Source organism: Agelaius phoeniceus, chromosome 24 (assembly GCF_051311805.1).
Source record: "Agelaius phoeniceus isolate bAgePho1 chromosome 24, bAgePho1.hap1, whole genome shotgun sequence".
Lineage (NCBI taxonomy): Eukaryota > Metazoa > Chordata > Aves > Passeriformes > Icteridae > Agelaius > Agelaius phoeniceus.
The window spans coordinates 1,776,136-1,793,942 of record NC_135288.1 but is presented as its reverse complement, the minus strand read 5'-3'; the positions used below and the strand labels follow the sequence as shown (position 1 = coordinate 1,793,942).

The following is a 17,807-nucleotide window of genomic DNA, read 5'->3' as shown; positions in this document are numbered from 1 at the left end:
GCTTCCTGCTTTTCTCTGGGGAACAGCAGAGTTTGGTGTCCCAAAGCCGAGCCTGGTGTCCCAAGTCAGGGAGCATGGATCATGTTTAGGAACAGAGTTTGGTGTCCCAAAGCTGAGTCTGGTGTCCCAAGTCAGGGAGCATGGATCATGTTTAGGAACAGAGTTTGGTGTCCCAAAGCTGAGTCTGGTGTCCCAAGTCAGGGAGCATGGATCATGTTTTTGAGCAGAGTTTTGTGTTTCAGAGCAGATTTTGGTGTCCCAGAGCTGAGTTTGGGGTCCCAACCCAGGGACCATGGCTCATGTTTTGGAGCAGAGTTTGGTGTCCCAGAGCAGAGATTGGTGTCCCAAGGATGGGGACAATGGCTTGTCTTTTGGAGCAGAGTTTGGCATCCCAGAGCAGAGTTTGGCATCCCAGAGCAGTGATTGCTGTCCCAAAGCCAGGGACCATGGCTCATACTTAGGAGCAAGGATTGGTGTCCCAGAGCAGAATTTGGTGTCCCAAAGCAGAGTTTGGTCACCAAGGATGGGGACAATGGCTCATCTTTTGGAGCAGAGTTTGGTGTCCCAGAGCCAGGGACCTTGGCTCGTGTTTGTGAGCAGATTTTGGTGTCCCCGAGCAGAGTTTTGTCATTGTAATGGGGTCCAGACCAGGTGACAAGTGACATAGACTCAAGACATTCGCAGAAGGCTAATTTCACTTTATTAACAAACCCATTGCTTTTTATACCCTAATTTGCTGCAGGTGGACCTAATTGATCCTTTAATTAAAACAGCATCACCCCTGGCTAATTAAGAAACCACCCTTTGGTAAACAAATCTCCATATCCCATTCCGCATGTTCACAACACCAGGTGCAGCAGGTTAAGATAAGATTTATTTATAATTCTTTTCTCTGATCTTCTCACAGCCTTTCCCAGGACGATGCCTGAGAAAGTTGTGTTTCTATGGCCAGAGAGAGCTCCTGCCACAGAGTTTGGTGTCCCAGGCCAGGGACTGTGGCTCGTGTTTGTGAGCAGAGATTGGTGTCCCAAGGACAGGGACAGTGGCTGGTGTTTTGCAGCAGAGATTGGTGTCCCAGAGCAGATTTTGGTGACCCAAAGCCAGGGACAACGGCTCATGTTTCCAAGCAGATTTTGGTGTCCCAAAGCAGATTTTGGTGTCCTAGAGCAGAGTTTGGTGTCCCAGGCCAGAGACAATGGCTCGTGTCTTAAAGCAGAGTTGGGTGTCCCAAAGCCAGGGACCATGGCTCACGTTTGTGAGAAGAGATTGGTGTCCCAAAGCACAGTTTGGTGTCCCAAGGATGGGGACAATTGCTCGTGTTTTGGAGTAGAATTTTGTGTCTCAGAGCAGAGTTTGGTGTCCCAAATCAGAGTTTGGTGTCCCAAAGCCAGGGACCACAGCTCACGTTTTGGAGCAGAGTTTGGTGTCCCAGAGCAGAATTTGGTGTCCTAGAGCTGAGTCTGGTGTCCCAGGCCAGGGACTGTGGCTTGTGTTTGTGAGCAGAGTTTGGTGTTCCAAGGATAGGGACAATGGCTCGTGTTTTGGAGCAGAGTTTGGTGTCCCAAGGCAGAGTTTGATGTCCCAAAGCCAAGTACTGTGGCTCATGTTTGTGAGAAGTTTGGTGTCCCAAAGCCAGGGATAATGGCTCATACTTCCAAGCAGATTTTGGTGTCCCAAGCAGAGTTTGGTGTCCTAAGGAGAGGGACCGTGGCTCATGTTTGCAAGCAGATTTCGGTGTCCCAAGACAGATTGCAGTGTCTCAAGACAGATTTCAGTGTCCCAGAGCAGAGTTTGGTGTCCCAGAGCAGAGTTTGGTGTCCCAGAGCAGAGTTTGGTGTCCCAAGGCAGGGACTGTGTCATGTCCCCACACCAAGCAGCTTTTAACTCAATTCTCGCTCTTCCCCTCCCTGTCCCGCGTCTCCCGTGGGATTTCTCGGAGCCCTCAGCAGATGTTTGACCCCGCAGTGCTCCCGATTCCCTCGTGGGATCCCCGCCGCTCCCCCCAGAGCAGCCGCCGCCCCTCTCCCCTCGGGCCGAGCCCTTTGCGCGTAGCTCAGCGCCTTTCCTCAGACCTTGTCTGTGATTTGTACATCCCTACAGAAGCAGGGTGCCCAAAACAAGATGCAGTGCTCCCGCTGGAACCTCACCATAGCCCTGAACAATCAGGTAACAACCTCCCACCCCCGCTCCTCCTCCTCCTCCTCCTCCTCCTCGTCCCTCGCAGCCCCCACAGCTCCATCGCATCCCCGGCTCCATCCCATCCCTGGCACCTCTCCATCGTCGGTGTGTGGCGCTTCCCATCCATCCGGCGAGCAGGGCCATTGTAGGGCGCTCATCTCCATGTCACCTGCCGTGTCCCCGAGCCGTCCCCGCGGTGCCACGGTGTCCCTCGGGGCTCTGGAGGTTGCTTGGTTGCTGTTTGGGGCTGCTCTGGTGTCCCAGGGGCGCAGGGAATGTGGGATTCAGGCTCGTCGTGTTCCGTTCCCAGCTCTCCACACCTTTTCCAGCTGAGGTTTGGGGTTGGAAATTGGGATTTTGCAGCTCCCCAGCAGCAGCTCTGGAGCCGGCCCATATCAGGAGGAGCCGTGGGGTTGTGGGGGCTCCTCCACTGCTCCCCTCACTCCTGGAAGGGGGATGAACACCCAAGGGGGCGAGGCCGGGGATCAGCCCTGGGTTTGCCAACCTTGAATCCCCCAAAATCCAAGTGGAGGCTTTGATCACACCCAAGAGAGGCAGGGCTGAGCTCGAGGTCAGCGGGGTCACCCTGGAGGGAATGGCTGGGCTTGGGAAACACCTGCAGGGTCCTCAGGAGCACCCAAACCCCAGAGCACCTCAGAGCACCCAAACCCCACCACAGGCTCCAGTTTGCTCCAAACCCTGCCTGGCAGTGCTGCTGCACGCACGGAGCCGCAGTGACAGGATCAGGGATTTTCCAGGTGCAGGAAGGGTGAAGCACCCTCTGGATCTGCAAAGCAAATTTAGGGGGTGCTCGATCTGGAATGCTGGGATCCAGCTCAGCTGGCTGCGGTGATTTAGAAAATATTCGAAATTAATTGCTTGGTTTTGTGAGTGCAGTGTTAGCGATTGCTACACAAGCCATTTTAGTCCTACCTAGGGGCATATTTGCATATATTTATCCTCCTTTCAAGTGGAGATCTTTGGGGAAAGTGTATTTATCTCCTCCTAACTCTTTCTTCGGCTTTCAGCCGTCCTACAGTCCCCTCTTCATTTTGTTCCCATTTAATGTATGTGTGGAATAATCGACTCTTCCTCTTCCCGCCAAGTGGAAATGAATCCACAGAGATCAAAAAGCTTTAATGTGGGGAAGGGTTTTTCCTTCTGCCACGAGCAGGGTGAGAGGGAAAGATGGGCAGGATGGAGCTGGGTGCCCCCAAAACTGCCTGGGAGGGCAGGGCATGACCTGGAGAGGAGCTGGAGCAGCCAGGGGTGGAGGTGACCCCAGGAGGAGCTGGGAGAGCTTTGTCCTCCCTAAATCCCAGGGATCCAGCGGGTTTCCCAGCAGGAGGGTTTGCTGTGCCCAGGGAAAGGAGGTGGGAACAGCCCAGGAGCTGGAAGCTGAGGAGATTTCTGCCTGCCCTGCAGGGAATTTCCTGGGGCTTCTTGCCTGGTGTGGCCCCAAAAAGTCCAACAGATCCCATTCGTTTCCAGCCAGGGAGGGTTGTCCCCATTTGTCCCCGTTTGTTCCCGTTCCCAGGAGAGCAGCACCACAGCCCCAGGAATCACAGTGCAAGGAGCCCTTCCCAGGGTGTCCCTGGATGTCCCCAGGTGTGTCCATGGATGTCCCCGGGTGTGTCCATGGATGTCCCCAGGTGTGTCCCTGGATGTCCCCGGGTGCGTCCATGGATGTCCCCGGGTGTGTCCATGGATGTCCTCGGGTGTGTCCCTGGATGTGTCCCTGCAGTATCCAGGGGTCACCTGGGGATCCTGGAGAGTTTCAGGGACAGGGCAGGAGCTGTGGTCACTCCAGGGCTGTCTTAGGGCAGGAGCTGTGGTCACTCTGGGATGTCCCACAGGGCAGGAGCTGTGGTCACTCTGGAGCTGTTTTAGGGCAGGAGCTGTGGTCACTCTGGGATGTTTTGGGGCAGGAACTGTTGTCACTCCAGGATATTCCATAGGGAAGGAGCTGTGGTCACTCCAGGGCTGTTTTAGAGCAGGAGGTGTGGTCACTCTGAGGATGTCGCACAGGGAAAGAGCCATGGTCACTCTGGGATGTTTTAAGGCAGGAGCTGTGGTCATTCCAGGGATGACCCACAGGGAAGGACCTGTGGTCACTCTGGGGCTGTCCTGTAGGGCAGGAACTGTGGTCACTCTGGGGACCTTGTAGGGCAGGAACTGTGGTCACTCTGGGGATGTTTTAGGGCAGGAGCTGTGGTCACTCCAGGATATCCCATAGGGAGGAGCCGTGGTCACTCCAGAGCTGTTTTAGGGCAGGAGCCATGGTTACTACAGGGATGTTGTAGGGAAGGAGCTGTGGTCACTCTGGGGCTGTCCCACAGGGCAGGAGCTGTGGTCACTCTGGGGCTGTTTTAGGGCAGGAGCTGTGGTCACTCTGGGGCTGTTTTAGGGCAGGAGCTGTGGTCACTCTGAGGATGTTTTAGGACAGGAGCTGTGGTCACTCTGGGGCTGTCCCACAGGGCAGGAGCTGTGGTCACTCTGAGGATGTTTTAGGGCAGGAGCCGTGGTCACTCTGGGGCTGTCCCACAGTAAAGGAGCCATGGTCACTCTGGGCTGTTTTAGGGCAGGAGCCGTGGTCACTCTGGCACTGTCCCATGGCTCTCAGCAGCCACCACGGGGCAGCCCCAGCTCTGCCAGGGCCAGACCTGGCACCAGACCCGGCTGCTGCCCTGCCCTTGTCCCTGTGTTATCTGTCCCCATCACTCGGGTCCCCTCCGGCCCCTGCGCCCCAAAAGCAGCTCCTGATTGCCCAGCTGGAAGGTCCTAATTGCGCTTCCCTCCCCAGAGCCGCTCCTTTATCATAAAGGGTGCACATTTCCCCCGCTGCAGCTTCCGCGGCCACAGGCCCCGAGGGCCAGCTCAGAAATGGAGGGAATTAATTACATTTTTTTAACTCCCCTCCTTTTATAGCAGGGGAGAGAGCGATGAAACGTCCCGGGGGGAGCGGGGGGAGCTGCTGAGGAGGGTGGGGAGGGAGGGAGCAGCAGCAGGAGGTGAGGGGGGAGCTGCTGCTTTCATCCAGGAGGGTCTTTGTGCACCAACCCCACACCCCAGGATCTCTCCCCGCTCATCCCTACCCCAGGAAAGGCAGAGATGAGGCCCCAGGCAAGACTCAGCCCTAAATGCGAGCCCAAGGGTGGATTTGGGCCAGGGGAAGGGAGAGGATGAGGATGGCAGGGAGGGAAAGGGCCAGTCCTGCTGTCAGTCCCACTGATGGACAGCGAGCAGATCCCCCTGCAGATAAACCCCGGCAGATGTGGAGCGGGCATTGATTTTTAGTCAGGGATGATAATGCACCAAGAAGTCATAAATTAGAAGGCAGCAAGGTCAGAGAGGGAAGGGAGAAGGACTTTGCATTCTTGAGGAGGGGATCCAGAGTTCAAAAGTGGCCTGGAAAATGAGTTTCTGCAGCTGGAAGGAGAAGGCTGGGGACACGGGCACAGGAGGGCTCTGCAGGGTTTGCCCTCTGGGTGGAAGGAGGGAACAGGAACCTCTGGTTTTCCTCTTGATATCCCAAACCCCTTCATGTCCTGGGCTGAGAAAGTCAAATCTGAACTTGTGCAGAGCTCAGGGAGCTCAGCCCCAAATCCCCCTCAGCCTGTCTGGGAAGGGCAGGGGCTTCCCGGCCCCAAATCCCTCTCAGCCTGCCTGGAAAGGGAATTCTCAGCCCCAAATCCCCCTCAGCCCATCTGGGAAGAGGAATCCCAGCCCCAAATTCCCCTCAGCTTGTGTGGGAAGGGAATCCTCAGCCTCAAATCCCTCTCAGCCTGTCCTGGAAGGGCAGGGGCTTCTCGGCCCCAAATTCTTCTCAGCTTGTCCAGGAAGGGGCTTCCCAGCCCCAAATCCCCCTCAGCCTGTCCAGGAAGGGGATTCTCGGCTCCAGATCCCCCTCAGCCTGTCTGGGAAGGGAATTCTCAGTCCCCAATGCCCCTCAGCCTGTCCAGGAAGGGCAGGGGCTTCCCATGGTCAGCGTTCTTGGAGAGGGACCGGAGAGTTTGGGGCTCAGCTGAGCTGTCAGGGTCCCCTCGGCCACCCGAAATCTACAGGGACATCCAGCTGGGATGAATCCCCCGTCCCAGAGGCCTCCATTCCCCATCCTGGCAGGGCTGGGAGGGAATCCCAGTGTCCTGGTGGATTCCCAGGGGGAAATTCGGCCCCCTAAGCTGTCCCTTGGCAGGGGAACCTGCAGGGTTCCCAAGGGGGAGCAGGGACCGGGAGCTCTGCAGGGCTGGGAGGGGATCCCAGTGTCCCAATGTTCCCCTGTGGAATTCCAGAGGGAATTCAGCCCTTCCTGGCCCACTTCAGGCCGGGCTGAGCTGTGCCTGGGCAGGGCAGCGTCTCTGCAGGGTTCCCGAGGAGGAGCAGGAATTGGGAATTCAGCGGGGCTGGGAGCGAATCCCGGTGTCCTGATGGATCCCAGAAGGAAATTTGTCCCTCTGAGCTGTCCCTCAGCAGGGCAGTGTCCCTGCAGAGGCTCCAGAGGGGGAGCAGGAATTGGGAACTCACAGGGATGGGAGGGAATCCCGGTGTCCTGGTGGATTCCCAGAGGGAAATTCTGCCCCTGAGCCGTCCCTCGGTGGGGCAGTGTCCCTGCAGGGATCCCAGAGGGAGAGCAGGAGCTGGAAGGGGGCTGAGGGGAATCCTGGCGTACTGATGGATTCCCAGAAGGAAATTTGTTCCCATGAGCTGTCCCTTGGTGGGGCAGTGTCCCTGCAGGGGTTCCAGAAGGGGAACAGGAATCGGGAACTCACAGGGATGGGAGAGAATCCCGGTGTCCTGGTGGATTCCCAGGGGGAAATTCAGCCCCTGAGCCGTCCCTCGGCAGGGCAATGTCCCTGCAGGGATCCCAGAGGGGAAGCAGGGACTGGAAGGGGGCTGAGGGGAATCCTGGAATCCTGATGGATTCCCAGAAGGAAATTTGTCCCCCTGAGCCATCCCTCAGCAGGGCAGTGTCTCTGCAGGGGTTCCAGAAGGGGAACAGGAGTTGGGAATTCAGCAGCGCTGGGAGGGAATCCTGGTGTCCTGGTGGATTCCCAGAAGGAAATTTGTCCCCCTGAGCCATCCCTCAGTGGGGCAGTGTCCCTGCAGGGATCCCAGAGGGAGAGCAGGAACTGGAAGGGGGCTGAGGGGAATCCTGGCATCCTGATGGATTCCCGGAGGGAAATTCAGCCCCTGAGCCGTCCCTCGGTGGGGCAGTGTCCCTGCAGGGATCCCAGAGGGGAAGCAGGGGCTGGGATCTCCCAGGGCCGGGGCTGCTGGAGCCAAGGCCGGCCTGGAGAGGCCCCGGGGGCAGAGCTGAGCTCAGGCACCGCTCCTGATTCCCACCAATTGAACCCAATTCCTTTTTTTCGTGGGATTTGTGGAAGCCATCTGCCCCGCTGCCTGAATTTGGAGTGTGAATCTGGGTTTCATTTGCCAGCCTTGCTTTACATCCCCCTTTTTTTCCTAAAAGGAAGTGTTAATGTGGCTCTCCCCGCCTTGGGGAGCCTCGGGTCCTTTTCTCGGGGTAATCAGGAGCAGCTGGGCCACGGCGGGGCCGGGAGGGAGGGAGCAGAGCAGCACAAACCCCGCAGCTCCCTGGGCCATTCCTGAAATCCTCTCTGCACCTGCGGGGCCAGGCAGCACTGCCAGGCCTGGACAGCTCAGCGAGGGCGAGGAGAGAGGGCAGAGCTTCCAGAAATAACTCACAGCCCCCACGTCCGTGTTTTCTGTGTGTTTGTTGCTTTAAACCAAAGCCGGTTCTGCTGGTGAATTCACTCCGGGCGTGCCCGGGGCTCTGTGTGAGGGCCCTGGGTGTCCCTCAGGACACAGCCCCAGCTCCTCCAGCCCAGAGGAGATTGGGGCTGATCCCAGGTTCTGGGCTTTAGGGGGAGCCCACAATTAACTCTGCAGCTGGGAGAGCCCCCAGGCTGCCCTTCTGGGATTTCCCCACTCTGCAGAGCCTGGGGGGGGGTCCGTGTTGCACCCCCAGGACTGCTCAGCACCCCAGTCCTGGATTAACCCACTCTCCTGAGTGTTAAATGCGCTTTCCTCCCTTCATCCCCAGTCCCGTGGGAGCCTCACGGGGGCGTTTTTAGGGCTGAACATTCCCATGGAAGCACCTCGGGGTTTAATCCCTGCCACGAGGCTCTGGAGAGCCGATCCAGGCTCTGCTAAGCTCGGTGTGGGGGCAGCTGAGCCGGGCTTAACTTTGGGGGAGCAGCAGAGAAGTCTGAGCTTGGAGCAGGGCGGAAAGGCTGGAGGAGGAGGAGGAGGGGTCAGTGAGGCAGGGATGGGGGGAACGAGGCAGGGATGGGCAGAATGAGGCAGGGATGGGAGGGAACAAGCCAAGACTTCGGGGGGAAGGAGCCAGAGATGGGAGGAAAGAGCATGGATGGGGGGGAATGAGTCAGGGAATGGGAGGAAGGAGCAGGGATGGTGGGAAAGAGCCAGGGATGGGGGTGGAATGAGTCAGGGATGGGGGAAATGAACCAGAGATGGGGGGAACGAGCCAGGGATGGGGGGAAATGAGCAATGGATGGGGGAACGAGCCTGGGATGGGGGGGAAGGAGCCCGGAATGGGGGAAATGAGCCAGAGATGGGGGGAATGGGCCATGGATGGGGGGAACGAGCCCAGGATGGAGGGAACGAGCCCGGACCGGAGGGAAGGAGCCAGGGATGGGGGGAATGAGCCAGGGATGGGGGGCAATGGGCCATGGATGGGGGGAACGAGCCCGGACTGGGGGGAACGAGCCCGGACTGGGGGGAACGAGCCCGGACCGGGGGGAAGGAGCCAGGGATGGGGGGAAGGAGCCAGGGATGCGGGGAAGGAGCCCGGACTGGGGGGAATGAGCCAGGGATGGGGGGAAGGAGCCAGGGATGGGGGGAATGAGCCTGGGACGGGGGGGAAGGAGCCAGGGATGCAGGGAAGGAGCCCGGACTGGGGGGAAGGAGCCAGGGATGGGGGGAAGGAGCCAGGGATGGGGGGAAGGAGCCCTTCCCTCTCTCAAAGCTCACTCCGTGCCCCAGCCCACGGCCAGCCCGGCCCCGCGCTCGGGGTTAGATGGATTTTCCAGGGTTTTACCCAACCCCCTCCACCCCCCGCTGCCCAGTTCCCCTCCCGGACAAATTCTCCTGGCGGAGCGGAGCCGGGAGGGGATTTTCCATGCAGGCAAAGCGTCTTTGCAGCGCTCCCGAGCCCTTCCGGGGGGAGGAGGAGATGCTTTAGAAAGCAGAGGCCAGCTCGTGGCTGGGCATTCACCCCGGAGCCCGCTGGGGCACGGAGGAGGGGCCGGGAAGGTGTCGGGGTGAGCAGGAAGGGGAACCTCGGCCCCATAAACCCCCCCAGTGTCCTCGCCGAGAATGCAGCCCCGGCACAAAAGCTCACCAGGCCGCTGCTGGCGGATAAAGGGCTCATTTTACCACTTGCCAGGCTCCAAATATTTCCAATTTGCCACTTTAATTGATGTCAATAAGGTTATGCTAAATTCGGAGATTTGGAGCCGCTCGGCATCTGAGCGCCGGGCGGGCCCCCCGAGGTGACCGTCCCCTGTCCCCGCTCCCCCCGACACGACCGAGAGGCTTCAGGAACCCCCGGCCCTTCCCCTGCCAGCCCTTTCCACCCTTAACTCGGAATTACCCCGGGGAAATTGTGCTGATCCCTGGCGGGAGCGGGGTCCCCGTGTGAAGGGCAGAGCATCACCCCCAGCTCAGCCCCGGGAACAAATCTGGCATTTTTGCTGAAAAAAAAAAAAAAAAAAAAAAAAGAAAAAGAAAAAGAAAAAAACACCAACAAAAACCCAATTAGTTCATCTGGTTCGGGTCTCAAAGCAGGAAGATTTTTTGTGTGCAAATTCAATTACATTTTCCACTGGAACACTGAAAGGAGCCGGACCAGGACCTGTTACCCTTTAACTTTTGGGGCCAAAGAGACCTCGGACGTTTCAGCCCCTGGAGCTGCATCAAAGGCAGCGAGGGTTTGACCTGCTTTGCTCGGGGACCTTTGCAAACCTGACTTCCCAACAACGGGAAGATTTTTTTCCTCACCGTCCCTTTGGGAAAATCAGGATTTTTCTCCTGGTTTTCCGTGACCCCTCTGCTCATCCCTGGCAGGGCAGCAAAATATCCCCAAAAACCCGAGTGGGCTGAGTGGAATTGTTGCATTCTCCCCGTGCAGGGCTCCAAGGGGAGCCCGGGCGGGGTTTGGGGGAGCAGAGCTCGGCTCTCCCGTGTGGGCGCTGTCCCAAAGCGCCGCTTTCGGGGCCGTTTTGGGGGCTGGTTTTGGGGGTGCTTTTGCAGCCGTTTTTGGGGCCGCTTTTGGGGCTTTTTTCGGGGCCGCTTTTGGGGCCGTTTTTGTGGCTGCTTTTGGGGCTTTCGGGGCCGTTTTTGGGGCCGTTTTGGGGCTCTTTTTGGGGCCATTTGTGAGGCCGGTTTCGGGGCCGCTTTCGGGGACGCTTTCAGGGCTGCTTTTAGGGCCGTTTTTGGGGCCACTTTTGGGGCTTTCAGGGCCGTTTTTGGGGGCGTTTTTGGGGCTATTTTCGGGGCCGCTTTCGGGGCCGCTTTCGGGGCCACTTTCAGGGCTGCTTTTAGAGCCGTTTTTGGGACCGCTTTCAGGGCTGCTTTCGGGGCCGTTTCTGGGGCCGTTTTCGGGGCCGTTTTTGGGGCTGTTTTTGGGGCCGCTTTTGGGGCCGTTTCCCTTCCGGCCAGCCCCTGACGGTGCCTCGGTGTCTCTGCAGGTGATGAGCATCCTGAGCAACCCCAGCGGGGTCCCGCCTCAGCCCCAGGCCGATTTCTCCATCTCTCCCCTCCACGGCGGCCTGGACAGCACCAACTCCATCTCGGCCAGCTGCAGCCAGCGCAGCGACTCCATCAAGTCCGTGGAGAGCCTCCCGACCTCGCAGTCCTACTGTCCCCCCACCTACAGCACCACCAGCTACAGCGTGGACCCCGTGGCCGGCTACCAGTACGGCCAGTACGGGCAGAGTAAGTGCTGGGAGCAATTCCCCCTTCCCGGGAAGGGCAGGAGCTGGGGAGGGCTGGGGGTTGGAATTTACGCACCCAAGTTCTGCATTTTTGGGTGAGAGACCCCTGGAAGTTTGTCCTGCTGGAAGTGAAATCTGCTCGTGGGTCGCTCCTCCCCTCGCGGGTGAATCAAAAGCTGCAGGGAAATGTTGTAGGTGAAGTTTTCTGTCAGTAAAGGGCAGCTCCCAGTGCCTTCTCCTTCCCCAAAACCACCGGGACTGGCTCATCCTGCTCAGCCGGGGGAAAGCTGGGCTTTGTAAAGCCGAGCTGAGCTGAGCTGAGCCTGCCCTGCCCTCCCCAGGCCGGGGCTGGGAGCTCTTCCTGCAGAACGCGTTTGTCACCAGGGCTGGGGCCGTGGGACAGCTGGGCTGGGAACCCTGAGCTGCCCTGGGACAGGCACAGCGTGGCCTGGGTGTTGTCCCTGCTGGGTGACAGAAACAGCCTGGCCAGGGGATGCTGCTCTGGCTGGGTGACAAGAACAGCCCAGTCAGGAGTGACAGGAACAGCCTGGTCACGGTGGTGCTGTCCCCACTGGGTGACAGGGACAGCCTGGCTGGAGGTGACAGGGACACCCCAGTCAGAGGTTGCTGTCCTAGCTGGGTGACAGGAACAGCCTGGTCGGAGGGGGTGTTGTCCCTTTTGGGTGACAGGGACAGCCCAGCTGGAGGTGACAGGGACAGTCTGGCTGGGTGACAGGGACACCCCAGCAGGGTGACAGGGACAGCCTGACCGGGTGACAAGAACAGCCTGGTTGGGTGGCAGGGACTGCTCAGCCGGGTGACAGGCACACCCCAGCTGGGTGACAGGCACAGCCTGGCAGGGTGACAGGCACAGCCTGACTTGGTGACAAGGACAGTCTGGCAGGAGGTGACAGGCACACCCCGGCAGGGTGATGGGCACAGCCCAGCAGGGTGACAGGCACAGCCCAGCTGGGTGATGGGCACACGGTGACAGGCACAGCCCGGAGGGTGACGGGCACACCCCATCCGGGTGACAGGCACAGCCCAGTTGGGTGACGGGCACAGCCCATCCAGGTGACGGGCACACGGTGACAGGCACACTCGAGCAGGGTGACAGGCACAGCCCGGCAGGGTAACAGGCACAAGGTGACAGGCACACCCCGGCAGGGTGACAGGCACAAGGTGACAGGCACACCCCATCCGGGTGACAGGCACAGCCCAGCCGGGTGACGGGCACACCCCAGCAGGGTGACAGGGACACCCCGGCAGGGTGACAGGCACAAGGTGACAGGCACACCCCAGCAGGGTGATGGGCACACCCCAGCCGGGTGACAGGCACAAGGTGACAGGCACACCCCGGCAGGGTGACGGGCACAAGGTGACAGGGACACCCCGGCAGGGTGACAGGGACACCCCGGCAGGGTGACAGGCACACGGTGACAGGCACAGCCCAGCAGGGTGACAGGCACACCCCAGCAGGGTGACAGGCACAAGGTGACAGGCACACCCCAGCAGGGTGATGGGCACACCCCATCCGGGTGACAGGCACAAGGTGACAGGGACACCCCGGCAGGGTGACAGGGACACCCTGGCAGGGTGACAGGGACACCCCGGCAGGGTGACAGGGACACCCCGGCAGGGTGACAGGCACAAGGTGACAGGGACACCTCGGCAGGGTGACAGGCACACGGTGACAGGCACACGGTGACAGGCACACCCCGGCAGGGTGACAGGCACAGCCCCGCGGCCGGGCCGTTGTCACCTGCCGCGTTGTGGCGGCCGCGGGGCGCTGGCAGCGCCGCTGAGCCGCGAGGGTTAAAGGTGCATCCTCTTCCTGCGGGCTGCCCGCAGCGTGTCCTCGGTGACCTTTCCTCCCTCGGCCGCGGCTCCGGCCCCGCTCTGTCACAGCCCTTTAATGTCCTTAACGCGCGGCCTCAATGAGAACCGGCTGTGGCGGCAGACGGGATCAATAGCGGCCCCCCCGCCCCTCCTCTTTTTGTTTGTCGGGAGTTTGATCTGTGACCCCTCGACCTTCCCCTCGCTTCTGGATGCGGGGCTGGACACACGTGCTATTGATAAAAATCTTAAACAAATTCCGATACCATGTATTTCCAATAAAGATTCCCTTGGGCGAGGCGTTAGTCACACCCGTGTGTGTAAAAAATAAAATAAGGGGGCGAGCTGCGTTCGGCCGAGAGGGGGAAGGAGAAAGGAGGGTTTGTGTGGCTTCGCTGCAGGAATTTTTGCTCGCACGGTTTGTGTCGTTCCCCGGCCCCCCGTGCCCGTTTCTGTCACCCCGTTGGTGACGAGCTCTCGGTAATTAGCGCTGCCCGGAGCAGCCCCTCACGTGCAGTTGACCTTGGAATAACATTTTTTCCTCCCTTTCCCGGTGCCTCTTGTGCTTTGCAGATAATTCCAATTCCTCCTCCTTTTTTGGGTTCTTCACTTCCCTTCAAATTCTGTTTTAACGCCCGTCGGCGTGAGGTGACCCCGCGGGGTCATTTATTCAGATCAGGTGCTCCTTCCTTCTCTGGTGCGGCACAAGAGCATCAAAAACTATTTTTAGGTGCTAAAATATATTAATTGCATATCACAAAATATCATTTGGATTATATATAACGTCATGGCGTATATAATATTATGTAATTAATTGTATATAATTAATATAAATGGTATAGTATAATAGTATATATAAAATACAATATATAATATATTAAATTATTGATATTATGTATACTATATATTATAAATTATAAATTATAAATATAAATTATAAATGATATATTATATATTATATGTTGTATATTGTATATTATCTATTATCTATTATCTATTATCTATTCTATACTATATATTACATATTATATAAAATTATTATAGGATATATATTATATAATATAGATTATATAAATTATATCATTTAATTAATATAAATTATATTATAGGAATGGGGGTTATGGGCTTGGAGCAGGCTCTGTGTGACAGGATAACCCCAGGATTTGGGAATTGGAGAATCCCTCTCCTCCCACTTCTCCTTATTCCCAGTTTTACACAAACAAACCCAGCCTCACTTTCCCTCTCACTTAAACAAACAATCACCTTCCGTAAATTTCTGGGTTTATTTTGGCTTCTGCCCCGTTAAACCAACAAACCCCATCCCTGATTTCTGACCTGGCATCCCCTGGTGCCTCTGGGTTCTTCCCACCGGCGCAGCAAGGAATGTTTGGGGTTTTTTGGGAGGATGGGATCGCCATCCAATTCCCAGCCTGTCGGGCTCGGCTCGCAGGGGACGGGGCTGGACAAAAGGAAATGGCCTCAAACAGCACCGAGGGAGGCTCAGGTTGGATTTTGGGGGAAATTCCTGCACGGAAAGGGGCTCAGGCACGGCATGGGCTGCCCAGGGAGATGCCATCCGTGGGATTGTCCCCAAAAATGGATCCAGTGCCCGGAGACGGCGTTCGGGGACGGGCAGTGCTGGGCTGAGGTCTGGACTCGATGATCTCAGGGGGCTTTTCCAGCCTCCCTGACCATTCCAGGATTTTGTGGGCTCCACCTGCTCGCCCCCCTCCCTCCCCCAGGGCCACCCAGCGCGGGTGACACCGGGGACAGAGCCACCACCGCACACCGGAGCGGTGAAACCCCTGAAACCTCCGCGAAAGCTCTGGATGGGAGCTGGGGGAGGGAGCCCGTGGAAGGCGGAGGGGGCGCATCCAAACTCCCGGGTGTGCTGCTGCTCCCGGTGGGTTATCCCGGATCGGTCCCGGTGGGTTATCCCGGATCGGTCCCGGTGGGTTATCCCGGATCGGTCCCGCTGGGTTATCCCGGATCGGTCCCGCTGGGTTATCCCGGATCGCTCCCGCTGGGTTATCCCGGGTCTCTCCCGCTGGGTTATCCCGGGTCTCTCCCGCTGGGTTATCCCGGATCGGTCCCGCTGGGTTATCCCGGGTCTCTCCCGCTGGGTTATCCCGGGATCGCTCCTGCTGGGTTATCCCGGATCGCTCCCGCTGGGTTATCCCGGATCGGTCCCGCTGGGTTATCCCGGATCGGTCCCGGTGGGTTATCCCGGGTCTCTCCCGCTGGGTTATCCCGGATCCCTCCCGGTGGGTTATCCCGGATCCCTCCCGCTGGGTTATCCCGGGATCGCTCCTGCTGGGTTATCCCGGGATCGCTCCCGGTGGGTTATCCCGGATCGGTCCCGCTGGGTTATCCCGGATCGGTCCCGCTGGGTTATCCCGGATCTCTCCCGCTGGGTTATCCCGGATCGCTCCCGCTCCCGCTGGGTTATCCCGGATCGTTCCCGGTGGGTTATCCCGGATCCCTCCCGCTCCCGCTGGGTTATCCTGGATCTCTCTCGCTCCCACTGGGTTATCCCGGGATCGCTCCTGGTGGTTTATCCCGGATTCCTCCCGCTCCCGCTGAGTTATCCTGGATCCCTCTCGCTCCCACTGGGTTATCCCGGGTCTGTCCCGCTCCCACTGGGTTATCCCGGGATTACTCCCACTGGGTTATCCCCGGTCTGTCCCGCTCCCACTGGGTTATCCCGGGATTACTCCCACTGGGTTATCCCGGGTCTGTCCCGCTCCAGAACCGCTCCATCCCTCCCGGCAGGGAGCGGGGCCGGCGGATCCGCCGCTCCCAGAGGCCGGGGCCGCGTTAATGATGCCGGTGATGGAACGCGGGAGCGTGAAGGGAATTCTAATGGATCTGCCAAGTCTAATCAGGATTGGTGCGTGGAAGGGGCTCCTCTGGGGCCCGCCGCTGACAGGACGTTGATGGCTGAGATTTGTTTACTCATTGGCAGCGATCGGGCAGCTCCTGCCAGCTCCTGATTAATCTAATTGGGGCCATTAGAGGCGCGGAGGGGGACTTTGACTGAAGCCCGGCTAATGAGCAGTGTCACCGTCCTGTGCCAGCCCTGTCCCCTCACCCCGGGCCAGTCGGGACCTGCCGTCCCCTCGGGGCCGGGGCTGCTCTCCCTTCCCAGATGGAAGCGAGGGAAGAGGTTTCGGTGGGATGGAGGGAGGCGGGCAGGGCTCGCAGCAGCGGGCGAGGCAGGTGCGAGCCCAGGGCTGGGCAGCCTCCAGCGAAACCTCTGGAATCGCATCCAGCAGCATCACCCGGAGCGGCAGCCTGGAAGGTTTATCCCAAACCTCCGGGCAGCTCCTTCAGAACGCCCCTTTTCCATGCGGAATTTTCGCTCCTTTCAGGTGTTTGTGGAGAGAGTCGAGGGCCTCCCCTCGGCTGTGCTGAGCCCCACAGCAGCTCCTGGCAGTTGCAGCTTGGCTCTGAACCCCTTCCTGGGAGAGCAGGAGGTCCCTGGTGTGTGTGACAGCGCTGGGCTGTCCCTGCTGCCCTGCAGGACCTGTCCTCCTCCTGACAGCCCCAGCCCAGCTCTGAGCCCTTCCCAGAAGAGCAGGAAGTCCCTGGTGTTTGAGACACCCCATCCTAGTTCTGAGCCCTTCCTGGGAGAGCAGGAGGTCCCTGCTCTTTGTGACACCCCACCCTGGCTCTGAGCCCCTTCCCAGAAGAGCAGGAGGTCCCTGCTGAGTGTGACAGCCCCAGCCCAGCTCTGACCCTTCCCAGGAGAGCAGGAGGTCCCTGCTGTGTGTGACAGTGCTGGGCTGTCCCTGCTGCCCTGCAGGACCTGTCCTCCTCCTGACAGCCCCATCCCAGCTCTGAGCCCTTCCCAGAAGAGCAGGAAGTCCCTGGTGTTTGTGACAGCCCCAGCCCAGCTCTGAGACCCTTCCCAAAAGAACAGGAGGTTCCTGGTGTGTGTGTGACAGCCCCAGCCCAGTTCTGACCCTTCCTGGGAGAGCAGGAAGTCCCTGGTGTTTGTGACAGCCCCATCCCAGCTCTGAGCCCTTCTCAGAAGATCAGGAGGTCCCTGGTGCTGCCCTGCAGGGCTGAAAGCCGGCTCACTGCGTGTCCCCCGTGTCCTCACTGTCCCTTTCCCCCGCAGCTGCCGTGGATTACCTGGCCAAGAACGTCAGCCTGTCCACGCAGCGCCGCATGAAGCTGGGCGAGCACTCGGCCGTGCTGGGGCTGCTGCCGGTGGAGACGGGCCAGGCCTACTGAGAGCCCCAGGCCAGGGAGCCCTGGAGAGCCCCAGGCCAGGCACCTCTGGAGACGCCGGCTGCCCCAGGGATCCTCCCTGCCCGTTCCACCCCAGCTGCCGAGGAGATGGGAAACAGGGGGAGCTCTCCCAGGATCCAGCTCCTCCGGAACATTCCAGAGGCAGGTCCAGCCTCTGGGCCTGACTCCTCCTGTGGCCAGAGACCACGGGCTGGGTGCATTTATCAACCTCAATCCAGCCCTCCCTCCAAAGCCCCTGGCCACAACATTCCCACACTCCAGGACTTTCCATTCCCTAGGTAGCTGGCATAGTCGAAGCCAAATGAGCGCTTTGGGGTTTTTTTTCTTTGTAAAGGAAAAGAAAAACTTTCATTTTGGTTCCTTTTCTTTCCATTGCTGTAAATTTGGTGAATGTTGTATAGGAAGGAATAACCCAGCTGAGCATTAAGGGTGATGTAAATCGGGACCACGGAAGACCTATGGACCAAAAAATAAGGACTTGTTTAAAAAACAAACAAACAAAAAAACAAACTGCAAAGACAAATGAAAGCAGAAAAACATTTATTCAAGGGACAGCAA

At 58.6% G+C, this 17,807-nt stretch overlaps 1 protein-coding gene across 3 annotated transcripts in view; it reads left to right on the top strand.

Annotated features, from left to right (window-relative positions):
• The window catches only part of PAX7 (paired box 7), a 149,139-nt gene extending 131,908 nt beyond the window's left edge, over positions 1 to 17,231 (top strand). For 2 of the 3 annotated variants that reach the window (XM_077190196.1, XM_077190195.1), the window contains exons 8-9: positions 10,911 to 11,157; positions 17,116 to 17,231. In XM_077190196.1, the coding sequence (XP_077046311.1) occupies positions 10,911 to 11,157; positions 17,116 to 17,231 (363 nt within the window). Of the gene's footprint in view, positions 1 to 2,100; positions 2,167 to 10,910; positions 11,158 to 17,115 lie in introns of all 3 variants that reach the window. The other variant, XM_077190194.1, reaches the window with a different exon arrangement.
• The last annotated feature ends 576 nt before the right edge of the window (positions 17,232 to 17,807 follow it).